This window comes from Pholcus phalangioides, unplaced genomic scaffold (genome assembly GCF_987345545.1).
Source record: "Pholcus phalangioides strain wild (caught in Gottingen) unplaced genomic scaffold, Ppha-v1.0 ptg000018l_1, whole genome shotgun sequence".
NCBI classification, from domain to species: domain Eukaryota; kingdom Metazoa; phylum Arthropoda; class Arachnida; order Araneae; family Pholcidae; genus Pholcus; species Pholcus phalangioides.
In genome coordinates this window covers 19,960,723-19,982,115 of record NW_028301611.1, presented here as the reverse complement: position 1 = coordinate 19,982,115, position 21,393 = coordinate 19,960,723, and the positions used below count along the sequence as shown (strand labels likewise).

The following is a 21,393-nucleotide window of genomic DNA, read 5'->3' as shown; positions in this document are numbered from 1 at the left end:
GGACTTTCTTTCCATAAGATGCATTGTAAGTTGCAATGATCAGGATTGACCCAGATCTGCCTGTACATCTTTTTCACATCGGCAGTGAAAGCGATTTTATGTCTTCTAAATCTTAGCAGTATCGAAAAGATGTCTTCTTGGACCACACCCCCATTTAACAAGCAGTTGTTAAGTGATAACCCATTGGTAGAAGGGGCTGATGCGTCGAAAACTACTCTTAATTTAGTGGTACTGCTATCAGGTTTGTAGACTCCATGGTGAGGCATAACATATTTTATATCCTCATGTCCCTCCATCATCTCCTGCATGTGACCCAAGTCCTCATACTCGGCCATAAAATTTTTGTAAAGAACAGACATTTGGGGATTTTTATCCAATTTTTTCCACAGCCAATTCAGCCTTTGCTCAGCTAATTGCATGGATTCCCCAGGTTCAACATTTTCCTTCATCGGAAGATCAACTATATATTCCCCTCTTTCATTTCTACGATGGGTTTTTACAAAATGATCCTCGCAAAAAAGTTCTTCTTTGCTTTTCAGGGGTAGCTTCTCCTCAACAGATTCAATTTCCCAAAACTTCCTAATGGATTGATCTAACACATCAACTTTTCTCGAGAGAAAACAGCATTGCTGAGATGACGAGTGAGAAATTGCCTCAAAAAATATTTTTGCTCCGATCAAAAGTTGTATTTTCCCTGGCTTGGAAAAATGTGGGTCAGCAAGTTCAACTCCTTCGGGAAACTTCAAGCCAGATAAATCGAGAGGAGACGGTGGGGTGAAATCTGTTATTTTGGATACAATCAAAAAATCCAATTCTTTCTTGAACTCGCCGCTTTTGTTTGCGACTATCCCGGTAGTTTTGTTTTTCACGGTATGTGACAAGCCATTAATGCCACAAACGGGGGCATAAACTTTTTCTTTCTTCAACCCGAGGGCTTCGGCGCAGCTTGTTGTCATCATGTTCACTTGACTACCATTATCGAGTATGGCCCTAACTCGAGTCTCTTTTCCTTGGGAATCACAGACGTAAACATTCACAGTACTGAGAAGTGCTGATGAATTTGTGTTTACCACATTGCTCAGACTATGAAGAACATCTGGTTGTTGGCCCCCTACTGCTCCTCCCTCTGAGGGTATGGGGGAAGCGCTTTCGCTTTTTCGTTGGATGACATCTTTATTGCTTTTTGGAGACGCCGTTTCTCCCCGATGTAAGAAAGTGTTGTGTCTCAAATTGCAAATAGAGCAAATGACCTTTGATAAGCACTGAGACGTAATATGGCCAATTTTTAAGCAACAATAGCATAAATTATGCTTTCGCACAAATTCATATCTTTGCGAAACACTCATTCTTTGAAATTTTACACATTTATATAATGCATGAAAACCTTTGCAAGAGACACAAGATCTTGTATATTCTTTGATATTATCACTATCATATACCATGAAAGCTTTTGCTTTCGGTTGTATTCTGCGGTCAGGCTGCTGCTGACGACTATTTATTTTGCCGACACTTTCAAGCATTATACTTCTTTTTTCAATAAATTCCAGAAAATTGTCTAGTTTAGGAACCTCGGTAGTTGTTAATGTTAACTCATATTCCTTTCTGGATTCTTTATCTATTTTCTGAAGTAATACATTCAGTAACATGGTGTCTGATAAATCATTTCTTTCAAATTTCAATGATTTCAACTCTCTTAAATTTCTATTTACATTGTCAATTAGATTGCGCAATTCCTTAGCTGACTCATATTGAACTTTAGCGCAATTTATTAAAGCTTGAATATGAGTGTCAACAACTATTCTTTTGTTTTCATAACGAGTTGTTAACGCCTCAAACAAAGAAACATAGCTTTCGTCAGCTGTTTCAAGCTTTTTTGCATCCCCTTTTAATGATGCTCGCAAATAATACAGCTTTTGTACGTCGGTTAATTGTTCGTTGCCTTCAATTAAACACTTAAATTGATTTTTGAACTGACTAAATTCCTCATACTTGCCAGAAAATTCTGGTAGAGGAATGTCTGGCAATTTTATACGACAGATATCTTTACGCTCATCAACATTAACTTTTTGATAACTTTTCATCGACTCTTGGTAGAAAAGAAATCTTACCTCCAGAGTTTCTAGTCGCTCATCTATGTGCAGTAGCTCTTCGTCGAACACGCTAATGTCTATAGTCTCTGGTTGAGCGTATAATATTTTCCTCAACGCTTCAATATTTTTTTTGATGTCGGCGACATTGTTCAATTTCACATCAAGTAATTGTTTTGAATCCACTGATGGCTCAAAGTCCTTAGCAAAATTTTCTAGTTGAGTAACTTTAGATTTTACAGTTCCTTTTTGACGATTATATTTAGCATTCATTTTCAATTATCCTGTGGCTATAGACGGACCATATATTCAATAGCTCAGTTAAAAATGTAACCTAAAAATGCTACTACTGTGCATTAATGAGATTCAATCACACAATTGAACTTAAACACGTACTCCTATAGTACTAATTTTATTTTTAAAGGAAGAGCCTACTGCTCGTCTCCTTTCCTGGTTAACGACTTATTTCGTAATACAGTCACAGAAAAAAACGCTCGCTACAATTGGCGTACAAAATAGCCGCCAACTCACATAATTTGATGTATCGGCCTAACAAGGGAGATTAGCTCGCATTCATGCCTTGAAGTTGGGAACCACAGAAAACAACTTCAGTCGGCTACCACTGTGGCAGCAGTGGGATTGGAATCCGAGTTCTGGGAACCAGTTGAAACCAGATGCATCCCAATGTTATGATGTTCTAATCCAGTGGTTCTCGACCTGGAACCATATGGCCCTCTAGTGGTCCTAGGATATTCTAAGGGGCCATGGGTGAATATCAGATGAAGGGGATCCACTCATCATGGACCACAGAGAGATGTGAAGAAATAAAACTTTAAAGTGAAATATGTTGGGGAAAAAATATTACTTTCAGAATCCAGAAGAGCAGTCCATGGAACCAAAACCATCTTAACCCAATGGTCCTTGTAGGCATGACCCGGAGCCTCATATCTATAGGGGACACAAAATGAGATCTCTCCACCATGATGTTCAAATGTAAGTATGTAAATGTGTAATCTGTTACTTCAAGTTAAGTATGGGGTTACAGAACATCACTTTGCCGGAGGACCCATGATATTGAGACAGCAATGATATAATCCCCCCACCCCCAAGAAGGAAGCTCACTGCATTGTAGTCTAGGGTAGATGCAGACCCAGGGTGATGTGATGGGAGGGTTGATTTATTGTGTTGGTTCATTGGATCGTCCCATATTTTACACATAGACCTATTTTTCCCATATAATTCGGCCCAGAGGTCTACAGATTTTGAGCTGATTTATAAAACTTTTCGTCCATTATCAATTTAGTTGTGATTAAATTCAGTTTGACAAGTAGAAAGGGTCTCTCTCTCTTGAATGAGGGTGGAGGGCTTTTTGTCTTTGACAGGGGTCATGAGAAAAAAATGTGGTACAAAAATTGGGGCCATGGGCTGAAAAAGATTGAGAAACATTGCTCTAAGAACAATCAGCTGGTTCATTCATCCCCATGTGAAATGGCTCCGATAGTGGAGTCCATAGATCGGTTGGCTATTGATCTGATATGATCACTTTGGGAAAAAAATGAATCCTTGAGTGAATTTGGTGGCATGGCTGGGTGCTAGTCACATTGCCGAAAAAGGATTCTTGATTAAGTGGATTACCCCTCCTTCATTAGCATGTTGTGCATGTCTTCTAATGCAATTATTTCTATGCAGATTCTTGGGTTCTTTTGATCAGTGAAGCATGTGTGCCAATTAGCACAGGAAGGTGACATGTTAAATGTGGTCTCCCTGACTTAGAACCATAGCACATATATTGATGCATGAAGGAGGACTATTTTTTCCCAACTCCCAAAAAATCTGTAATTGGTAGCTAAGCTTTAAAATATTGAATCTGAGAGAAACTTCATTTGATTTCCAACAACTTAACAAATTGTTAGTCATTGCAAAGCATCATCAAGGAAAAAAACACGACAACACAAGAGCACCTGTGAGCACCAATTTTACGACAATCAGATATTCACAGATTGGTTGATATCTATGAATTTTTCATACATACTTGAAAAGAAAATGAAAGTATAGTTTGAAGCATAAAAATTAAACTTTACTTTTCACCTATCTCTACGTGTTCATCTTCATAATCCGTTTTTTTAGACTTCGTCTTTTGGAGAATCCTAATTAAAAGGGGAAAAAGTATTTGTTCGATATATGATTAAAAGCATATGCATGAAAAACATCATTTGTTGTCAATGAGGTCACTTATTGTACACATACTTGTCAATTAAAAAAATTATTCCAATTAATTTTTTCAATAAACGGTTTAGACTAGGGATGTACAATCTGCAGAAGGCCAAGAGGTTCCACCTGGGTCGCAAAATATGTTCCAGTAGAAAAGTATCAATGTGTACACACAACATGATAAATGCTGAGGCTGACTACATGTTGCCAAAGACAAGTAAAATTGTCAATTTAAGATAAAAAATTGTAACAGGCAAATTAAGCCATCAATCACAGCCAAAAAAATAAAAAAAAGACAAGTAAAGGTGCCAACTACAGCTAAAAAAAATTGTCAAAAGCAAGTCAAGTTGCCAATTAATTTTATAAGTCATGAAAATAATCTTAATTCTTAATTTCAAAAACTAGAGCAAGCCTCTTTCAAAATAAAGAGAAAAATCGCAGGACATTTTATGAAAAGGTTGGAATGACCAAACTTAGAGGAATGTCCTGTAAAATACAGGTTATATAGTCACCCCCCTCCCCCATATACAGGGTTCATAGCAAACAGGGGGTACAGTATTTTACTGGCGAGCCAGTGATCTTAGAGGTATACTTCCAATTAGAAAAAGTTTCCAAATAATGTGTAGTACTTTTTTTTCAAGGGATTGTATAGTTTTAAAATGAAAAAATTAATGTCTTATACAGTCTCCATGTCCCCCAAAAACCCAATTAGAAAGTTATTGCCCTGTCTCTCCTGATTCCAACAAAAAAATTATATGTTTCTAAGTGCAATATTTACTGAGATATTTAAATTCCAAAAAAGGGAAATTTGGGAAAAACAGTGTTAAATGCAGGTAAAATGGTTTTTCCAAATTTTCCTGTTTTCGAATTTGAATACTTCAGTGAATATTGCACTTAGAAACGTGCAATTGTTTTTTTGTTGGAATCAGGAGAGACTGGGTGATAACTTTCTAATTGGGTTTTAGGGAGACATGGAGACTGTATAAGTTATTTTAAAAACTATACCAATTTATTTTAAGAACAACCCCTTGAAAAATGAATGATATATCTAAGTACTACATGTTATTTGAAAACTTTTTCTAATTAGAAGTATACCTCTAGGTTCAACGGTTCACCAGTAAAATGCTACACCCTGTATATACAAGTTTCTGGTCTGTGACCCGGAAAAATACCAAATATCTGGCTAATAAACAAGCAGAATAAAAAAATTGTGCACTCCTAGATTCTTATTTTGGTGTTAAGGAGCATTGTTTGGACCGTCATTTGTCTGCTTCAGCTCAAAGTAACCATCCAGATGCAACGGCTGCAATACTAGAAGCAGCTCTGCTCCACCACAGAGGAAACGATCAGTTATGTTCATGTGCAGATAAGAAAAATTTTCCAGGCATTTCTCCCCTGGCACTAGGAGGGATCGTCTATTAAATAGCCATAGTTCAGAGCTTGCATTCAACCATAGATTAAGGTCTCAAAGGATCTTAGTTAAGGAGAAGCAAAAAATATGCGATCAGGAAATGAGAACATGCCTAGAAATGTTTACTCACTTGTTTCTGAATAGATACGTAACACACAATGTTAGGCAGACATGATATAGTTCCAATCCAGCATTATGGGCTGTGATAAAGTTGTAAGTTGTGAGACCTTAAAAAATGAGAGAGAGAAAAAAAAACCCATTTATAAAAAAACAGGAAATAGTCAACTTAAAACATATCACATATTACATTTCCATGTGCCTGCACAAACAATGTTATGTACAGTAAAACCTAAGTTGGATGCCTACAGTTTGATTAAAATCTGCCTGAGTTAGAGAGGTGTCCAAGAGATATAATTGTTCCGATCACAAGTACTTTTAGTATCTCTCCTTGGGCATTGCAACAAAGCAGCTTTGTGAATCTTTATTTGTTTCCTCTCCTTTGCACGAGTCACCTTTTCTTATTTATTTTATTTATTTATTTACAATAACCCCAGAAGGCATGAAATGCTCTTACACTGAAAAAGTAATAATGATAGAAAATAATGACAAAATAAATAATAAAAATAGTCAGAAGGGAAAAAAATTCGCTGCTGTACAGAGCCAGGTTGAAATCCTCAATAGCAGAAGCAAACCTTGTGTAGGAGACCCATACAAGTTCTGATGATGGACTGTTAAATATTCTTGCCACACGGCATCTGTATCCATGGAAAAGACAATCCTTTTCTGGCTGTTGGTATTCTTATTTGGCCGCTGTGGTGGTTGAGTGGTCATAGTGATGGATTCGTGTCGTGAGGCCCCAGTTTCAAACCCCACTGTTGACACAGTAGTGGTCGGCTGAAGTTGGTTTTCTGTGGTTCCCAACTTCAAGGCGAGAATGTGAGCCGATCTCCCCATGTAGCACAGGGAGTTTTTCTTGTAGTAGGGTTATGAATAAATGGAAAAGCTTGCCTATGGGGGGGGGGTCATGAATTTTAACATGACTGACACGTTTAAAAATAAATACGATAAACATATTGAGATAAATCTATCTATACTTAGATGTGACAACCATAATTTTTTATGGGCAGTATATTTATATTTTAACATAATTATTGGTTTTTTATTGCTCTTATTGGGTTGCTGTAATTTTGATATAGTTAGATATGTAATTTAGATGATATTTGACATCCATATTTTTCATCTACCTTGTTGAGCATTTTGTCTGTTGTGGCCTTTGTATTCATATATATTTATTATTAAAATATACGTTCACTTATATGGTGCCCTTTTACTTTTGGTGATTTCTGTATATTCTACTGCACCAGGGAAACATTTCCAACCATATAGAGAAATATTTCTCCACATTGGCGCCATTTGGCAGCCTATGTCATTTACAAGCTACTAGTTGACTGCTGCCACTGCTCATGTATGGAGCCATTCAATATATAAAATGCTTTAAGGCTACAATCATAGTGGAGCAAAGAGAAACAAGTTCCAAGAATATAGACTAGGAAGAAAAAAATGTGTAGGGGGTGGAGAAAGAGATGTCATACATACTAAAAGAGGAAGAAGATAGAGAAAATGACCGGAGGGGTTCTGAAATGTGTGATGATGATGATGATCCCTACACAGAAGAGAGGAAACTAAAAAGAGAGAAACAGACCAATCAGTAGATAACAAAAATAAGCAGATTGAGGTGAAAAAAACAGGACTTTTATAAAGTCTTGCACCTTGTTGAGTGGCCTCTGATTCGCTCCTCGAATATATACAGTGTAGAACAAAACAATACAATTGTTTTTGCGTTAGTCTCTATTATGCACTCCTGTACCTCGTAGTCGCCTCACTATGTGTTTGGCCTAAGGAAGAATAACTATCTAACTATCTGTTTGCATAGCTTAGGGGTAGAGCACCTGGCCGGTAAATGAGAGACTAGAGTTCGAGTTCCTGTGGAGGCAGAGTTGAATTTTCTTGCTAAAGTGACCATCTTCAAATATAACCAGTCTTTCATAAAATCTTGTATTTCCAACCATCAATCGCTATGTAATTCCGAGTCATCTAGGCGTACGCTAACCCTCTAGAAGTTTGAAAACCTGGTAGAGACACCCTGTAGAGAACCACTGGCAGTTATTTTCCCATTATCAGCACTTTTCTGAATGACAATGAGTATTTTTTATTCATGTAGTCTGCTCATAGTGCTAAAAGAAATGGCTATTGACAAAAGCTATATGGAGGTGGTTCATCTACTCTATCAGCTGTCCTGTTACCTATCATGTAGCTGTAGAGGTAGATGCGTCAAAATGTATAAGCTACCTTATTGGCAAAGGCGCTAATGTAGACGTGCTAGAATGCTCAATTCTACTGCCACCACTGAATTCATCCTTCGAATTCTTTACCTAAGCGATGACCTTGACGGCTTGCCAAGTTGGCCTAATAAAGTTTCCGAGATAATTTCTCACCATCTTATATATATTCTGTATGTAGTCATTGATTTCTGTGTGCAAATGGTCTTTTACAGTGTTTATAACAATATACAAATACAACGTCACAACAGGCAACATGCCCAACAAGGTGGCTGAGAAAAAGATGCACATAATAAATATGGATGTCATATATTTCAAAATAATATAGAAGAGTCTGGGATTCATTATTCTGGATGTGTCTACATCTTGTCCAAGGTCACCATTTTGAATGTTTACAAATCTTAAACAAATTTGTACTATCATTTATCGTAAATTTGAATGCTAATAATAATTTTTGGTTAAGTAATTTTTTCGAGGAAAAACATACAGTCAAATGTCCATACTTGGGACAGTGCCCTTAATTGGGACGATCGGAGACTTTTTGTTTGAATAAGTTGGCAGCCCCGACATTTGTTGCAGGTTACATTTAAACATAGGCGGAGATAGACATGAAAGTCTGGGGGGGGGGCATGATGATGTTAATTTATATACATACATATACATTAGATCAATAGGCTCCACCTTTGATGCTGGAAAGGGGGGGGGGGGAGAAACAATGCCCTGTATCTCTATCCATGCATTTAAAGCAGGTCTTCACATTTATTTATTGTTGTATAAATATTTTATGATAGTTTCAGTAGTGTAGAATGTATTTCAGTTGTGAAAAGTTTAAAAGTTTTTCATGTGTTTTTTTGTCTAAGTTTTTTTAGTGAACTATTAAGGTTTGCATCAGGACAATGTTAGATAAGGCCCCCTATAGAATGGCAGTTAAATTTTTTTTATTGCCCTTATTGTTAAGTATAGTCCAGTTTAAGTAGGAAAAAAAATCAAATTTGTCTAAACCCGGGATGTCATTCCATGTTAAGCACATTACATGGAATTACAAATTAATTACACAGGAATGGTCATAGATGCCAGTTCAGATGGCAGCTGTTCACAATCCGTTTTATGAAAACTTACATGGGTAAAACAGATGTGCTCTCATTTCCTGATGTTGATTACATTAATGAAATTTCAATAAATGATAAGGAAAATAGTAAAATCAATTAATAAGTTGTTTAACACTAAAGGTTTTACACCTAAAAGTGTCCACCCGAGATGGCTACATTTTTGTCCTCCAGCTTTTCAAATACAGTGGAACTTCGGTTAACAAGCTTAATTCGTTTTGCTAACGTGCTCGTTATTCGAATCAAACTTCCGATAATAAATAAACAAAGTGTGAACATGACAATTCAATAAACAAAGCGCAAAATGTTTGCTCCTAATGCGAATCATTGCTCGTTAATCGAATAAAAATTTTTTCAAAATTTTTGCTTCTTATGCGAATTGCTCATTAACCAAACTGATCATTAACTGAAGTTCCACTGTAGTTTAAGGTTTTGTTCTTTGTTTGTTGGTGTCAGTCAAACTCGATACACACGTTAACATTATTCAAGTTCATTCAAGTGTTTTTCCAGTTTTTTTTTTAAATTTTCCACTTCCCAAGTTTATTTGTTCCTTTTTGAATGTGTGTGTGTTGCGATATATAATATTTTTCTTACCAGAGAACTTAGGGGCCGTTCAAGTATTACATAAACAAATTTTTAGCCATTTTTGACACCCCTCCTACCACCCCACCCCCTTGCCAGCAAAATTTCGTCAGCACTGCCGCCTATCTTCTAAAACATATTGGTGGGGATTAGAAACGTACGCGGGGGCATGGAAGGGGCTTGTATGCCTCCCCCCAGATGAAAAAAAAAATTTTTAATGTAAAAAATATTTCTTAAAAAAATTAAAAATTTCAAAACAAAATACCTTTATAATGTTATTACAATAGATTTCTGTTAATTTCAATGCTATTTGAAGGGTAAGAACTCAAAATTTATCTCCTAGAAATTTATTGCGACCCACCCTTTAAGCCATAAGTGGTAAACCCTCGAACCGCAGACCAAATGTGGCCCTGAAGGTTATCTGATGTGGCTTGCCCCCTCAAACCCAATTTCGTAAAAATGAACTAAGCGGCAAATTTACAGATCACTTAAATGACCTGTGGAAAAATTGCAGAACATTTAAGTGGCTGGTGGCACATTTTCAGATCACTAAAGTAGGCCCATGGCACATTCAAAGATCACTTAAGTAACCTGCGACACAGTTTCAGAACACTTAAACGATCTGTGGCACATTTAGAGATCCGTTGAGTGACATGTGGCAAAATTTTGAAGCACTTAAGCGGCCCCCTGGTGCAGTTCTACATCACTCAAGTTACCAGTGGAACATTCCCAGATTAATTAATTGATCTTGGCGGTCACTGAATTACGGGTCACTTGAGTGATGCGTTGCACAGTTTTAGAGTACTTAAGCGGCCCGGAAACATTTCCAAAGCACTTGAAGGATCCGTGAAACATTTAGAGATCACTAAAGTGGCACTGTATGGGACTTATCAATAGGGAGAATGTTACTTCAGGTGCCCAATAACTTTTTTGTTTTTGGCGCACCGAATAAGATGCCATTAAGAGTATTTCATATCTTCATAAAGGGTGGTTGATGACGTAAACATCATCCAAATCCCGCCTCTCCTCTTGTCATCAAAAGTCAGCAAATCAGGAAACTCCCCCATCGATGCTGAAGTAATACCTGAATGACCCCTTACTCTGTGATTTTGTCATAAAGGTTGTGATGTTAATTTAGATGGATAAATAATTTCTGAACTGTTTAGAGTCTGGTATAGTCTTGGGATTTTTTTTTAGATTTTTATATATCCTGCACCAAGTTCAAACTAATGCACTTAAACACATGAGACAACATACGAAAACTATATCGTCAAACACCATTTTATTTTTTTTAGGTACTAAATGTTCATCTAAAATTTTCAAATTACCAGTACAAAAAGTCTAGACACCCTTCAGAATGCAGATTTTTTATAATTTTAACGTTTTATTGAGGGAGGTCGATTTTTCTATGCAAAGTTCAAAATTGTTCCAAGTGCAAACAGTTGACTGTAGTTCAAAGAATTGAAAGGATAAAAATTATGCAATACTGTACAAATTTTTAATGCCTCCTCCAGTTTTGCTTGTTCAAATCTGACGTAACCAGCTATTGCATTAGCTCTAATGACGCTTTTCAAAGCCAATGTTGAAAAATCAGATTCCAGAATTTTAGCAGTCCTAATAGAAAAGAAGGAGAGAGAGAAAATATAACAGCTGGAGATTTACATTGTATGTATTCAAAACTGATCAAAATAGTATAATGAACGAATTAATAAATTGATTCTATTCATTTTATGTTAAAAAAATTTTTTATTCGCCATTTTAGACTAATATTTGACATTACTCCACAATCTTGCTCTGGTATGATTATATGCAGATTTCACAGCTCTAGCATATCACACAAGTCATCTTCACATTCATTATTTCCATATCTTTCTCATTACTCAAATAATTTAGCTAAGACAAATTATGAAAATGCAAAAATTGTTCTAAGATCAAACAAAAGTACCAAGAGGCAAAAGGAAGCCTTAATTAACCACTTGACAGTTTTGCCCGAACACCATTCAGATGCTGAGAAAGGGTACTTTCCTGATTTGCCTCTACGGTGCTCGGGCAGCTCATTTTTCTACGTCAATAGACTGATTTGCCTTTCCACTTTTTTTAGTTTGCAGTGTTTCTAATAGATGGTTCTGGTAGTCCAGTAAAGATTGAACTGCAAAAAAAGTGTATACCGGTTTCAAGTTCAAGTTACATTTCTTTTCATTTAAGTGGAAAAAGGAGCAAATTTTATTTTCATTTGCTCAGTGTATCCTGCATTGTGAGTATTTCCTTTCAACTTTGTTCTAAAACAAAAGAAGAATGAGTGACAATGAGGGGCTTATAACAGAATATTCAGTTCAGGTAGTTCTTTGGAAAAAAGCCAACTTTAAATGTAATTAAAAAAATTATCATCTATATATATATAATTGATTTTCTGTCTGCCTATGTATATTCTCTACACAAATATACAATTTTAGACATCGTCGCCATATTTTGCCTGTATACCAAACATATGACCAGACTACTTAAATGATAGGCTACTTTAAAAGTTCATCAGAGTAGGGCAAATACCTGTCATAAATGGGCAAAAAACTGTCAGGCAACAATGGTTCCTAGGCCTAAATGATGACTTTTGGAATGGTTACCTTAGTTCCCCCGACAATGCATTTCAGATCTGTATATTAGGGTGGAACAAATTTTTTTTTCCGAAATTGCCATTGTAATAGAATTTAAAATATGCCTTTATGTGAAGAAATAATCCTAATTTTTTTATTCAAAAATCCAAAGTTCTTGAGGTTCCTCATTGCCCCTAAAGTTTTATGCGCGTGGAATTCTGGAACATGACACCGTGGAGAAGGCTTTCTTATTCCCCCGAACATGTGATTCGTTCAGTGACCTCAATGTTTTCCCCTTGTTTTCAGTATTCATTTGCAATCTTACCCCTTAACAGAGAGGGTATATAGCAGTCAAAATGACGACCAGAAGCTTTTATCGTTGTGACATTTTACGAAATCCTAAAGAGTTGGATTCTCGGGCCTTGCCCAGCTATGGCAATGTTATGCTTTGTTATTTGTTGACTCAATGCAATATGAAAGCAACAACAATCAAGAAAAGATGCAGCTATTGCAGACATTCTTGAAATTATCATGCAGAAGATAGGAAATATTTGGAAAACTGCTTTAATTCCTACGGTTTCTCACCAACGGATATGAAAAATTTTCAAAGACTTTTACTGTAAATACAAGAATCTTCAGAAAAATATGGAAGTAAGGAAAGTATCTCAAACTTTCAAGTTGAACTGGAAATCTTTTCAGTGCAAAGACGGAAATTGTTCGACATTGTAGCATGCAAATGTGATTTTGAAGACTTTAAGTGTGATAAGTTGAGAAAAATCCCAAATTTAGAGTGAGATTTCTTGCAAGATCAAAGAAGTACATGCAAGATGGTCATTGGTCGAGTAGATGTCCTAACAACGAAGAAATTGAAAACAATGAACAAAGGAAAATGAAAATGGTATCCCATTTGAAGTCATCTCAAGAAGAAATGATGGAAACTAGTTCATCAACCATTCAAAACTCATCTATATCTAACAATTCTGAGGAAAGTGATCTATATGAGCCAAAACACAGTTTACCATTGAAGTTAGCATTTTCATCTACCAGTACTGAAGCTGATCCATCAATCGGTGCTGAAGCAAGTACTTTATTTGCTTTTGAAGTTCTACCATCATTCTCACAGGTGAGAACTAAATTACTGAATGTTGCTCTTGCTTGTGATAGAACAAGTGTGTCTGACCGATCAGCTGCAATTATTGCGAATGCTGTGCTGGGAGATGTTGGGTTATTGATGAAAGAGAAGCCAAATATGACAATAGACTGGATGGAAATAAGGCGTGAAAGAGCATCACAATTCACAGAGAGTTCTTTTGCAAGATAAAATTCCTAGAACAAATGTGCGAGGAATATATTTTGATGGTCGAAAAGACAAAACCTTAGCCAATGTCAAAGGTGGTGATTCTTTCCTTAGAAGAACCATATTGCAGGAACCCGAGTCAATTTATCTCGGTCACACAACTCCAAGAATCTTAGACTTTTTTGAGACAAGATTTGGATACAAAAGAATTGATGGCGATCGGATGCGGCAGAACTGTTACCAATACTGGTTATAAAAATGGTGTTATCAGATTAATAGAGAAAGAAATAGGCCATCCCTTGCAATGGCTTATTTGTCTTTTTCACTTCAATGAGTTACCTCTAAGGCATCCATCAGTCCACACAGGCTTCAAGATGGAAAATTGGAAAATTGTTAAAGATTACCTATTGAGAAATTTAAACCAATCTCTAATAACCTTCCGATAATGGATAATAGACAGTGATAACAATAATTTAAGTGCAGATCAGAGATATCTTGTGGAAATAATACGGGCAATAGAAATGGGTGATTTACCTCCTTCGTTATCACACCGTAATCCAGGTAAACTTTCGTATGCTAGGTGGCTAATGACAGCTAAAGCTATTTTAAGGTTATACTCTGCAACAGAAAAGCCCAATGAAAATTTTAGCATTTTGACTGAGTACATAACGAAAGTTTACGTGCCAATGTGGTTCAAAATTAAGATAAAGTCATAGTGTGCTGATGGAGCAAAACATTTGTTCAATTTAGTGGAGTTATGCAGGTTTTTACCTGACAAAATATTATGCATCATTGACCCAGTTATTCAAAGAGACGCTTTCTACTCCCACCCAGAGAATTTATGGCTCTCTCATTACTCTCAGATGAGAATCTCATTACAAAGAACTGGGAATCAAGAGAATTCTGAAAATTAGAAATGAAGAATTATCAGAACCAGAAATCCATACATTTCATGTTCCGAAAATAAACTTTTCTGCTAAGCACTATTCTGAACTAATTACATGGGATCAAGCACGAGTGACTGAACCACCTACTATAAAAAATCAGGAAATGGGCCCACAAAAATGATCCGAACCTGCTTTTCCATCTGTACCGAATTTTTCGTGTCACACACAAGCAGTTGAATGGTGCATATGACTAGTAACTGAAGCATCTCTTGCTGTATCAACAACCGAGAGTTGTGAAAACTTCATTTAAGCCAGAATAAAATCAAGGAGTACTCCCCAAAGCAGAATATGCTGAAATACGTACGTCACAGAACAATAAGTGCTACTGCAGAACAATCAGGAAAAATTTTGAGGAAAGTGTAAACACAATAATGGGAATTTTTACTGCAGAACATTTCCAGTAAGCTGAGGGCTCCTTGCAGAACAATACAAAACATTCTGCTTTGAGGGAGTACTCTTCCACTGTTTGAAAAAAAAGCGGACTATTTAGCAAAAAAGTGAAATGTAATAACTGTGTGATAACAGAGGAAGCAATAGAGGCATTCTCCTGACACCTATATCGTCAAACTGGTTTTTTTTTTTTAAATTTGAACACGGTTATAGTTTTGTCTCCACCCCAAAAAAAGGGTTTATTTTCATCTCCCTCTATCAATCACTATATTCGGAGTGCTTGAAAAATTCTCCTTTCAATTGCCATGATAGCTGCAATGCTGCATATTTGCTTGTCAGTTATTAGTTATATATGGAACTCTTAACTTGAGTATTTCTCTGGGTTTATATATATTCAGTTTTGCCTCATGTACTGAATAACTTTTAAATTAAGTGTTTTTCTTTTTTTAGAGAATGCTTTTTAAAAATCATCAACTTCGTTTATGTTTCAAAATATTTTTATAATGTGTACTTAGGAAAGTCTTTTTGCTCGACCTTTAGGGCCTGTAAGGAACCTCAAGATATTAAAATATTTTCCTAGATTTTGGTATAACTTCTTAAAACCTTAAAAGGCATCTTTTGAATACTAAGGCAACATCAATTTCCAAAAAAGTGAAAAAACACCCTTTTTCGTTCTACCCTACTGTATATGCCTTTATAATGGTTTGCCACTTTAATGCTGCCAGTACATGGTGGAAAAGCTGGTCAGTGCCAGATATTATAGCCAGTAAATTAATAAATTTAATACTTCTACTAGTTTTGACCGCTGATTTGAATTTATATAATCGATTTGAATACAAAACTGTTTATCAAAAATAAGCTTATTTTTGGATACAATATGGCACAACAAAGAAACCGTTAAGTGGTTAAGCTTAAATAAGAGAGGCTGTTGAAAAATATTGAAGTATAAATTTGAAAAGCTTCATGTAGAAAAATTAAGCCAGAGAAGCAATCAAAATAACATCAATTTAAATAAAAAAAAAAAACTTTCTCTACTGCTATTTGGTCCTCCCATTTAAACAACAGGCATAGCTTCTGCCTCCCAATCACATGTTGAGAATTACAATCTGACTTACATGCGATCAACTTCCACAGACCACTTTTTAACATGTTTTTCTCGCCAGAACTCTGTTTTTGATCCAGAAACAAGAAGCATAACCTTAATTTTCATCCTCTGAAAAAATTAGACAAAAAAGGGCTTTAAAACTTGGTCATGACAACCTTCATTGTTACAACCATTGCAGATATCATGACAATAACTACTATAGTTCTGGCAATTGAAATATTATATTTATATTATATTATACGGGGTGATTATAAAAAAACTATCCCGACATATGGGTCCCTAACTATCATACCATTCACAGACACTGAATGAAATTTTGGCATAAGGTATTTTGAGGTATGCGCTCAAGAATGATATGGAAAACAACAGTGTCACTCTAACAGTTACGGTTACAGTGAGAAAATTTCGAAAATATCAAATGGCAACACCAAGTTTTTTGTATTGGAATGCGATCTCCATACTGAAAAACAGTAAATAGCGTTGGAATGGCACCTGTAGCACAAAAATCCCCGGAGCTAGGCAAGGAAAAAGTAAAAAGGACTTTGCCGTGCACCAGAGCATTAATGTTCGTTTCATTCGTCACACAGTTTCTTCGGCTGAGATCCCAGCCTGATTAGTCCTCCACAAGGTCATGTGGAAAATTTGTAAAACACAATAAAATGCTTTATTTTATGCTGCTTCTCTGTCCTTATTGTATTTGTATTGTATTTATTGGTTGTCCTCACTTTTAGCCTATCTACCGCCGGTGATTTTCATGCTACAGTTGCCATTTGAACGCTATTTAGGGTTTTTCACAATGGAGATAACATTCCAATACAAAAAACTTGGTGTTGCCATTTGATATTTTCGAAATTTTCTCACTGTAACCATAACTGTTAGAGTGACACTGTTGTTTTCCATATCATTCTTGAGCGCATACATCAAAATACCTTATGCCAAAATTTCATTCAGTTTCTGTGAATGGTATGATAGTTAGGGGCCCATATGTCGGGATAGTTTTTTATAATCACCCTGTATTTTTGCATAAAGAATTATTTTTTATTTGATAAATCCAGATATTATATATATATACATATAAATTATTTTTAACATGCTTATATATATACATATAAATTATTTTTAACATGCTTAATTATAAAAGTATTTTACCAAAACAGTTATAATTTTTTTTTTTAATTACTTTGGTTTTTAGAGCATATATCTCAAAACATATATTTAATTTATATAATAAATATGAAATGGTTATACTTGTGTGAAAAAAAAATAATTCTACATTATATTGTTGAAGGCTTTTGAGAATAAAAATATAGGCCTATAGATTTTTCTTAAGAAATAATTAAAATTGCTGATAAAAAGCTAGAGTATGAGGCATCAAACCACAAAGATTGAAATAATTATCAGATGCAACCTGACTGTTGTAGCTGAGGCAGATGGAAGAGAGTAGAATTAAAACATAATGTATATAGTGCCTGGTAGTGATATGTGATATTTGTTGCTGTGATGATGGTTGTAAGAAATAATAATAGTGTCTGAAGAAATAAGTTATGGCACATTGATCTTTGTCCTTTAGTCGGTAGCTGGTGTCTTATTTGATTATAAGACTTTATCATCTCAACAGGTGTGCAAAAGTGGAAAATTACCCATTACATCATTGGACCCATCAGACATCAGTCTTTTGATCTTGAGGAGTGGAGCAAGCTCTGAACTTTTACCTACTCTGTGTAAGCACCATAGAGCTTTTTTCTTAAAGAAGTATGAAATATACCCGAAAGCATGATGCTTTAATTCTTTTAAAATGTCATAAGAAAGTAAATAACAAAAGGTTTAAGAACAGTAAACTTGTATTTTTCACAGAAAATAAATGAAGTAGATGATTTTAAAAAATCAATTCCAGGGCAAAAAATATGCCATGCTTGTAAGGTCAAAGTGAATAAACAAATCAATAAATTAGGTGAAGAAACTGGATGCTGTGAAGAGATGAACAGTAATAGTGATGTAGAGATAAGTAACTTAGAAATGTCAATTTCTAAACAAGAAGCACTTGAAGAAATAAATTCATCTCTACAGAGAACATAGAAGAGTCAGCAATTAAACTTCATGGGGTAGCTCCACAGTGCAAGTTAAACTATGCCAAAAGAAAAGTTGAATCTGCCTGTAACACATTAAAATAAAAGGTTTCTAAAGTTTTTGAAGAATTACCAGAAAATGAATCTCAAAGCACACTTAATATTAAACAGAAAGAAAATATGATTATTTTCTTGGAGTTAATTAAAAAACACTCAATTCAAACATAAAAACAAGGGAAAAACTGCAAATTTTAACTCTGGCTCCTTTTTCATGAAACAAGAAAAAAATCTGTGAAGACTTTAGTGTCAATGAATATGCTGTGCGAAAAGCAGGAGAGCTTTTGTAAATGAAAAAGCAAAGGTGAGCTATTGTGTTTTTATTATAAAAAAATCAAAAATTAAATTTCAATGATTTTTTTACTCTAAGGTTTAAATTTTCTTTCCTAGGCATAATATGCATTTTTTGTGAGCATTTCAGTGAAAATTTAATTTGAATGTATTGTAAATTTACAAAGGTATGACATATTTTCATAAACAATATTGCTTGAATGTTAGCCTTAGAGATGTCATTTGTTGGCGTTAGAAAACATTTTTTTTCTCAAAAAGCTTTTAAGATAAGTATATAAAATCTTGCAGTCAACAAGGAGGGTAGAAGCAATAAACAAAAAATAATAATTGGAATTTGGGATGACGGGTGCTGAGCCTCTAGTCTAAAAATACAGTAGAAAATTTTTATTTTTTCTCACGAAAAATTCCACAAAAACAAAGTTTACATAATTTTTTTGCATATAAATTTCAAATGTAAATGTGTGAATTATTTTTATTCATATTCTGTATGTTTCTGTGAACAGGTTAGTGAAAATTTCACTCGAATATATTGAAAACGGAAAAAGATGATTTATTTTCTCGAACAATGTTGCTTAAAAATCTACCCTCGGAAAAGGCTTCTTCATCAAACATTCATTTTTTTTTATAAATTTTAGCATTTTTTTCTCAAAACGTTTTAGAGATATGCAAATATTTCACTTGGTTAATAAGAATGGTGAAAGCAACAAATAAAAAAAAATATCAAAATCTGTGACCAAGGGTTTCATGGCTGGGTGATTTGACATTGCGCTTCTACCTCACAGCTAGAACATGGTGGAAACATTATTTATCATTTCTTGTGTAAGTTGTAGTTTGTTTGAATGACTTTATTTTTGTGGTTTTCATAAATTATGAAATGGTGCAATGCTAAGAAGTCATGTCAGAGTGAAAGAAAAGTCATCTTTGAAATTTTTTGATAAATTTTAAAAAAAAATTTTCCACAAAAAGTCTTATAGATATTCGAATAATATTTCGCATGGTTAATAAGGATGATGAAAGAAACAAATAAAAAAAACATTGAAATTTTAGACTATGGGTTTCATTTTGACATTTTGCTGAGTGATTTGAAATGGAATGACCCCAAAGCCAAAAGTTGCAAGGGTTATAGTTGTGTTAAGGTATCGTGTCATCCTGTTATTGTCAAAATGGTTTTTCAGCAGCTGTTTTGCCGGTTTTGCAATGTGCACCTTGATTAAAGTTGTGCTATCCACCAGGGCTGGACAAATCGAAAAAAAAATTAGGTGCCAGTCAAATTTACTAGGAGCGAACCATGTTTTTCCCTCAAGAAAAGCAGTCCTAAATAATGTTTTGTTTTTTTAATTTTCTGAAACTTTACAACCTATTCCCTTTTTGGAAGATGCATTATCATGAAATAAAAAAAAATTGTATCACACTTACACTTAATTTTTGCAAGGATGCATATGAAATTTTTGGCACTGAAACTGATTTTCTAGTTACCATGGCAACCCAGTGCCTGGAATTTGTCCATCCCTGCTATTCTATGCTGTTACGTGCCGAAATGATGTGGTTGCACAAAATAGATTGTACCGCTGACCAAGTACAGCATCATCTACTTGTACATTTTAAAGGGTTTTTTTTTCTTTTGCCAAAGAAAATTCCATTGCTCCAGGAGTATCCTTGAAAATTTTTTAGCCATTCTGACCAATGGTCCTTATTGCATAGTGTTTTGGAATCAAAACTTTAATAATAATTACCCTGTATACAGTTGATTATTTTTCATAAATCACTTATGGTTACTTTTAATCACTTATCAAGGTTCAACTTTCAGTAGAACCTTGATTAACTGGGGGTAATGGTGAAAGTGTAAAAGCATGCCAAAAGCTATTGAATATCAAACTAGGTAGTGATATACTGTATGAAATGTGCTGTTTCTTATGGAAAGAAAATGAAATGTCTGTAAGGCAATGTAACTACTATAGTCTGTTTCAGGTTAACTTTGCATTGAAGACGAATCTACGAGGGAACCGCATCACTCGTTGCTATGGGAACGAAAGCCTATTCACCAATGTATCGATGCGCTGCCTCGGTAAGGTATGGCCGATTCTCGCCAATCTCACTGATAAAAATCTTTTTTTACGTGTAACGTAATTGCACAGTTAAATTAGTAATAATTATAGAATTTTAAAAAAAACCACTGCCGATACTTTCAGAAATTCAAGTGAAGTTTTTGAAATCATTTGTTTAGTTTTTTGATTAGAGAGTGTTTTAAAATTTAGAAAAAATAATTATCTTCTATCAAAGCATGTCACTTACTCTTCATTGATGTGCCGTACGTAACACTAAAAATTTCAAAAAACATAGTAATATTTTTCTGCAATATTTTCCTTCCCTCAGCTGAAATTAATTTATAAAAAAAATTCCAGACAATAATATGAAAGCAACATGTAATTTTAAAATACTGTATATTAATTATCCATGGCTCTCAAAAAAACTTGGCGATTTTTAATTTTCTCTTCAATTTATATGGAAAACAAATAATGTTAAATAAAATTTTTGAAGCCAATCGAAAAAAAAAAAAAAAATTAAGAAGCAGATTAACTCTGTTTTCACATGTAAATGCAGGAATAGCACCAAATAATGATAATGATACGGAAAAGTTTAGAATTTTTTAACTCACTTTTCTTGCCGAAATTTCCGTCGCTCGACCTCCCCCTTAACCGAACGGTATACGTTGATGACACTTGTTTTTATGACAGCTTTACTCTTTTGTTACGGTTGATGTGGTGCTCATGGTTATTACGGATGATTCTTATCGAGTTTTGTTTACAGCGGGTATTCAAAAACCAAAAATATAGTATACAGGAATGGAAGAGCAGAGAACTTCAGCGTGGCTATCCTGGTGGAAATAAAGATACAACTGTCACATAAAAAGAT

At 34.8% G+C, this 21,393-nt stretch overlaps 1 protein-coding gene across 1 annotated transcript in view; it reads right to left on the bottom strand.

Annotated features, from left to right (window-relative positions):
- The window catches only part of LOC149072049 (adenylate cyclase type 10-like), a 132,215-nt gene that overhangs the window by 23,993 nt on the left and 86,829 nt on the right, over nucleotides 1-21,393 (bottom strand). The window contains exons 26-29 of the mRNA XM_089247635.1: nucleotides 16,077-16,174; nucleotides 11,229-11,350; nucleotides 5,840-5,936; nucleotides 4,169-4,234 (exon numbers count right to left, since the gene is read on the bottom strand). Of these exons, the coding sequence (XP_089103761.1) occupies nucleotides 4,169-4,234; nucleotides 5,840-5,936; nucleotides 11,229-11,350; nucleotides 16,077-16,174 (383 nt within the window). The remainder of the gene's footprint in view (nucleotides 1-4,168; nucleotides 4,235-5,839; nucleotides 5,937-11,228; nucleotides 11,351-16,076; nucleotides 16,175-21,393) is intronic.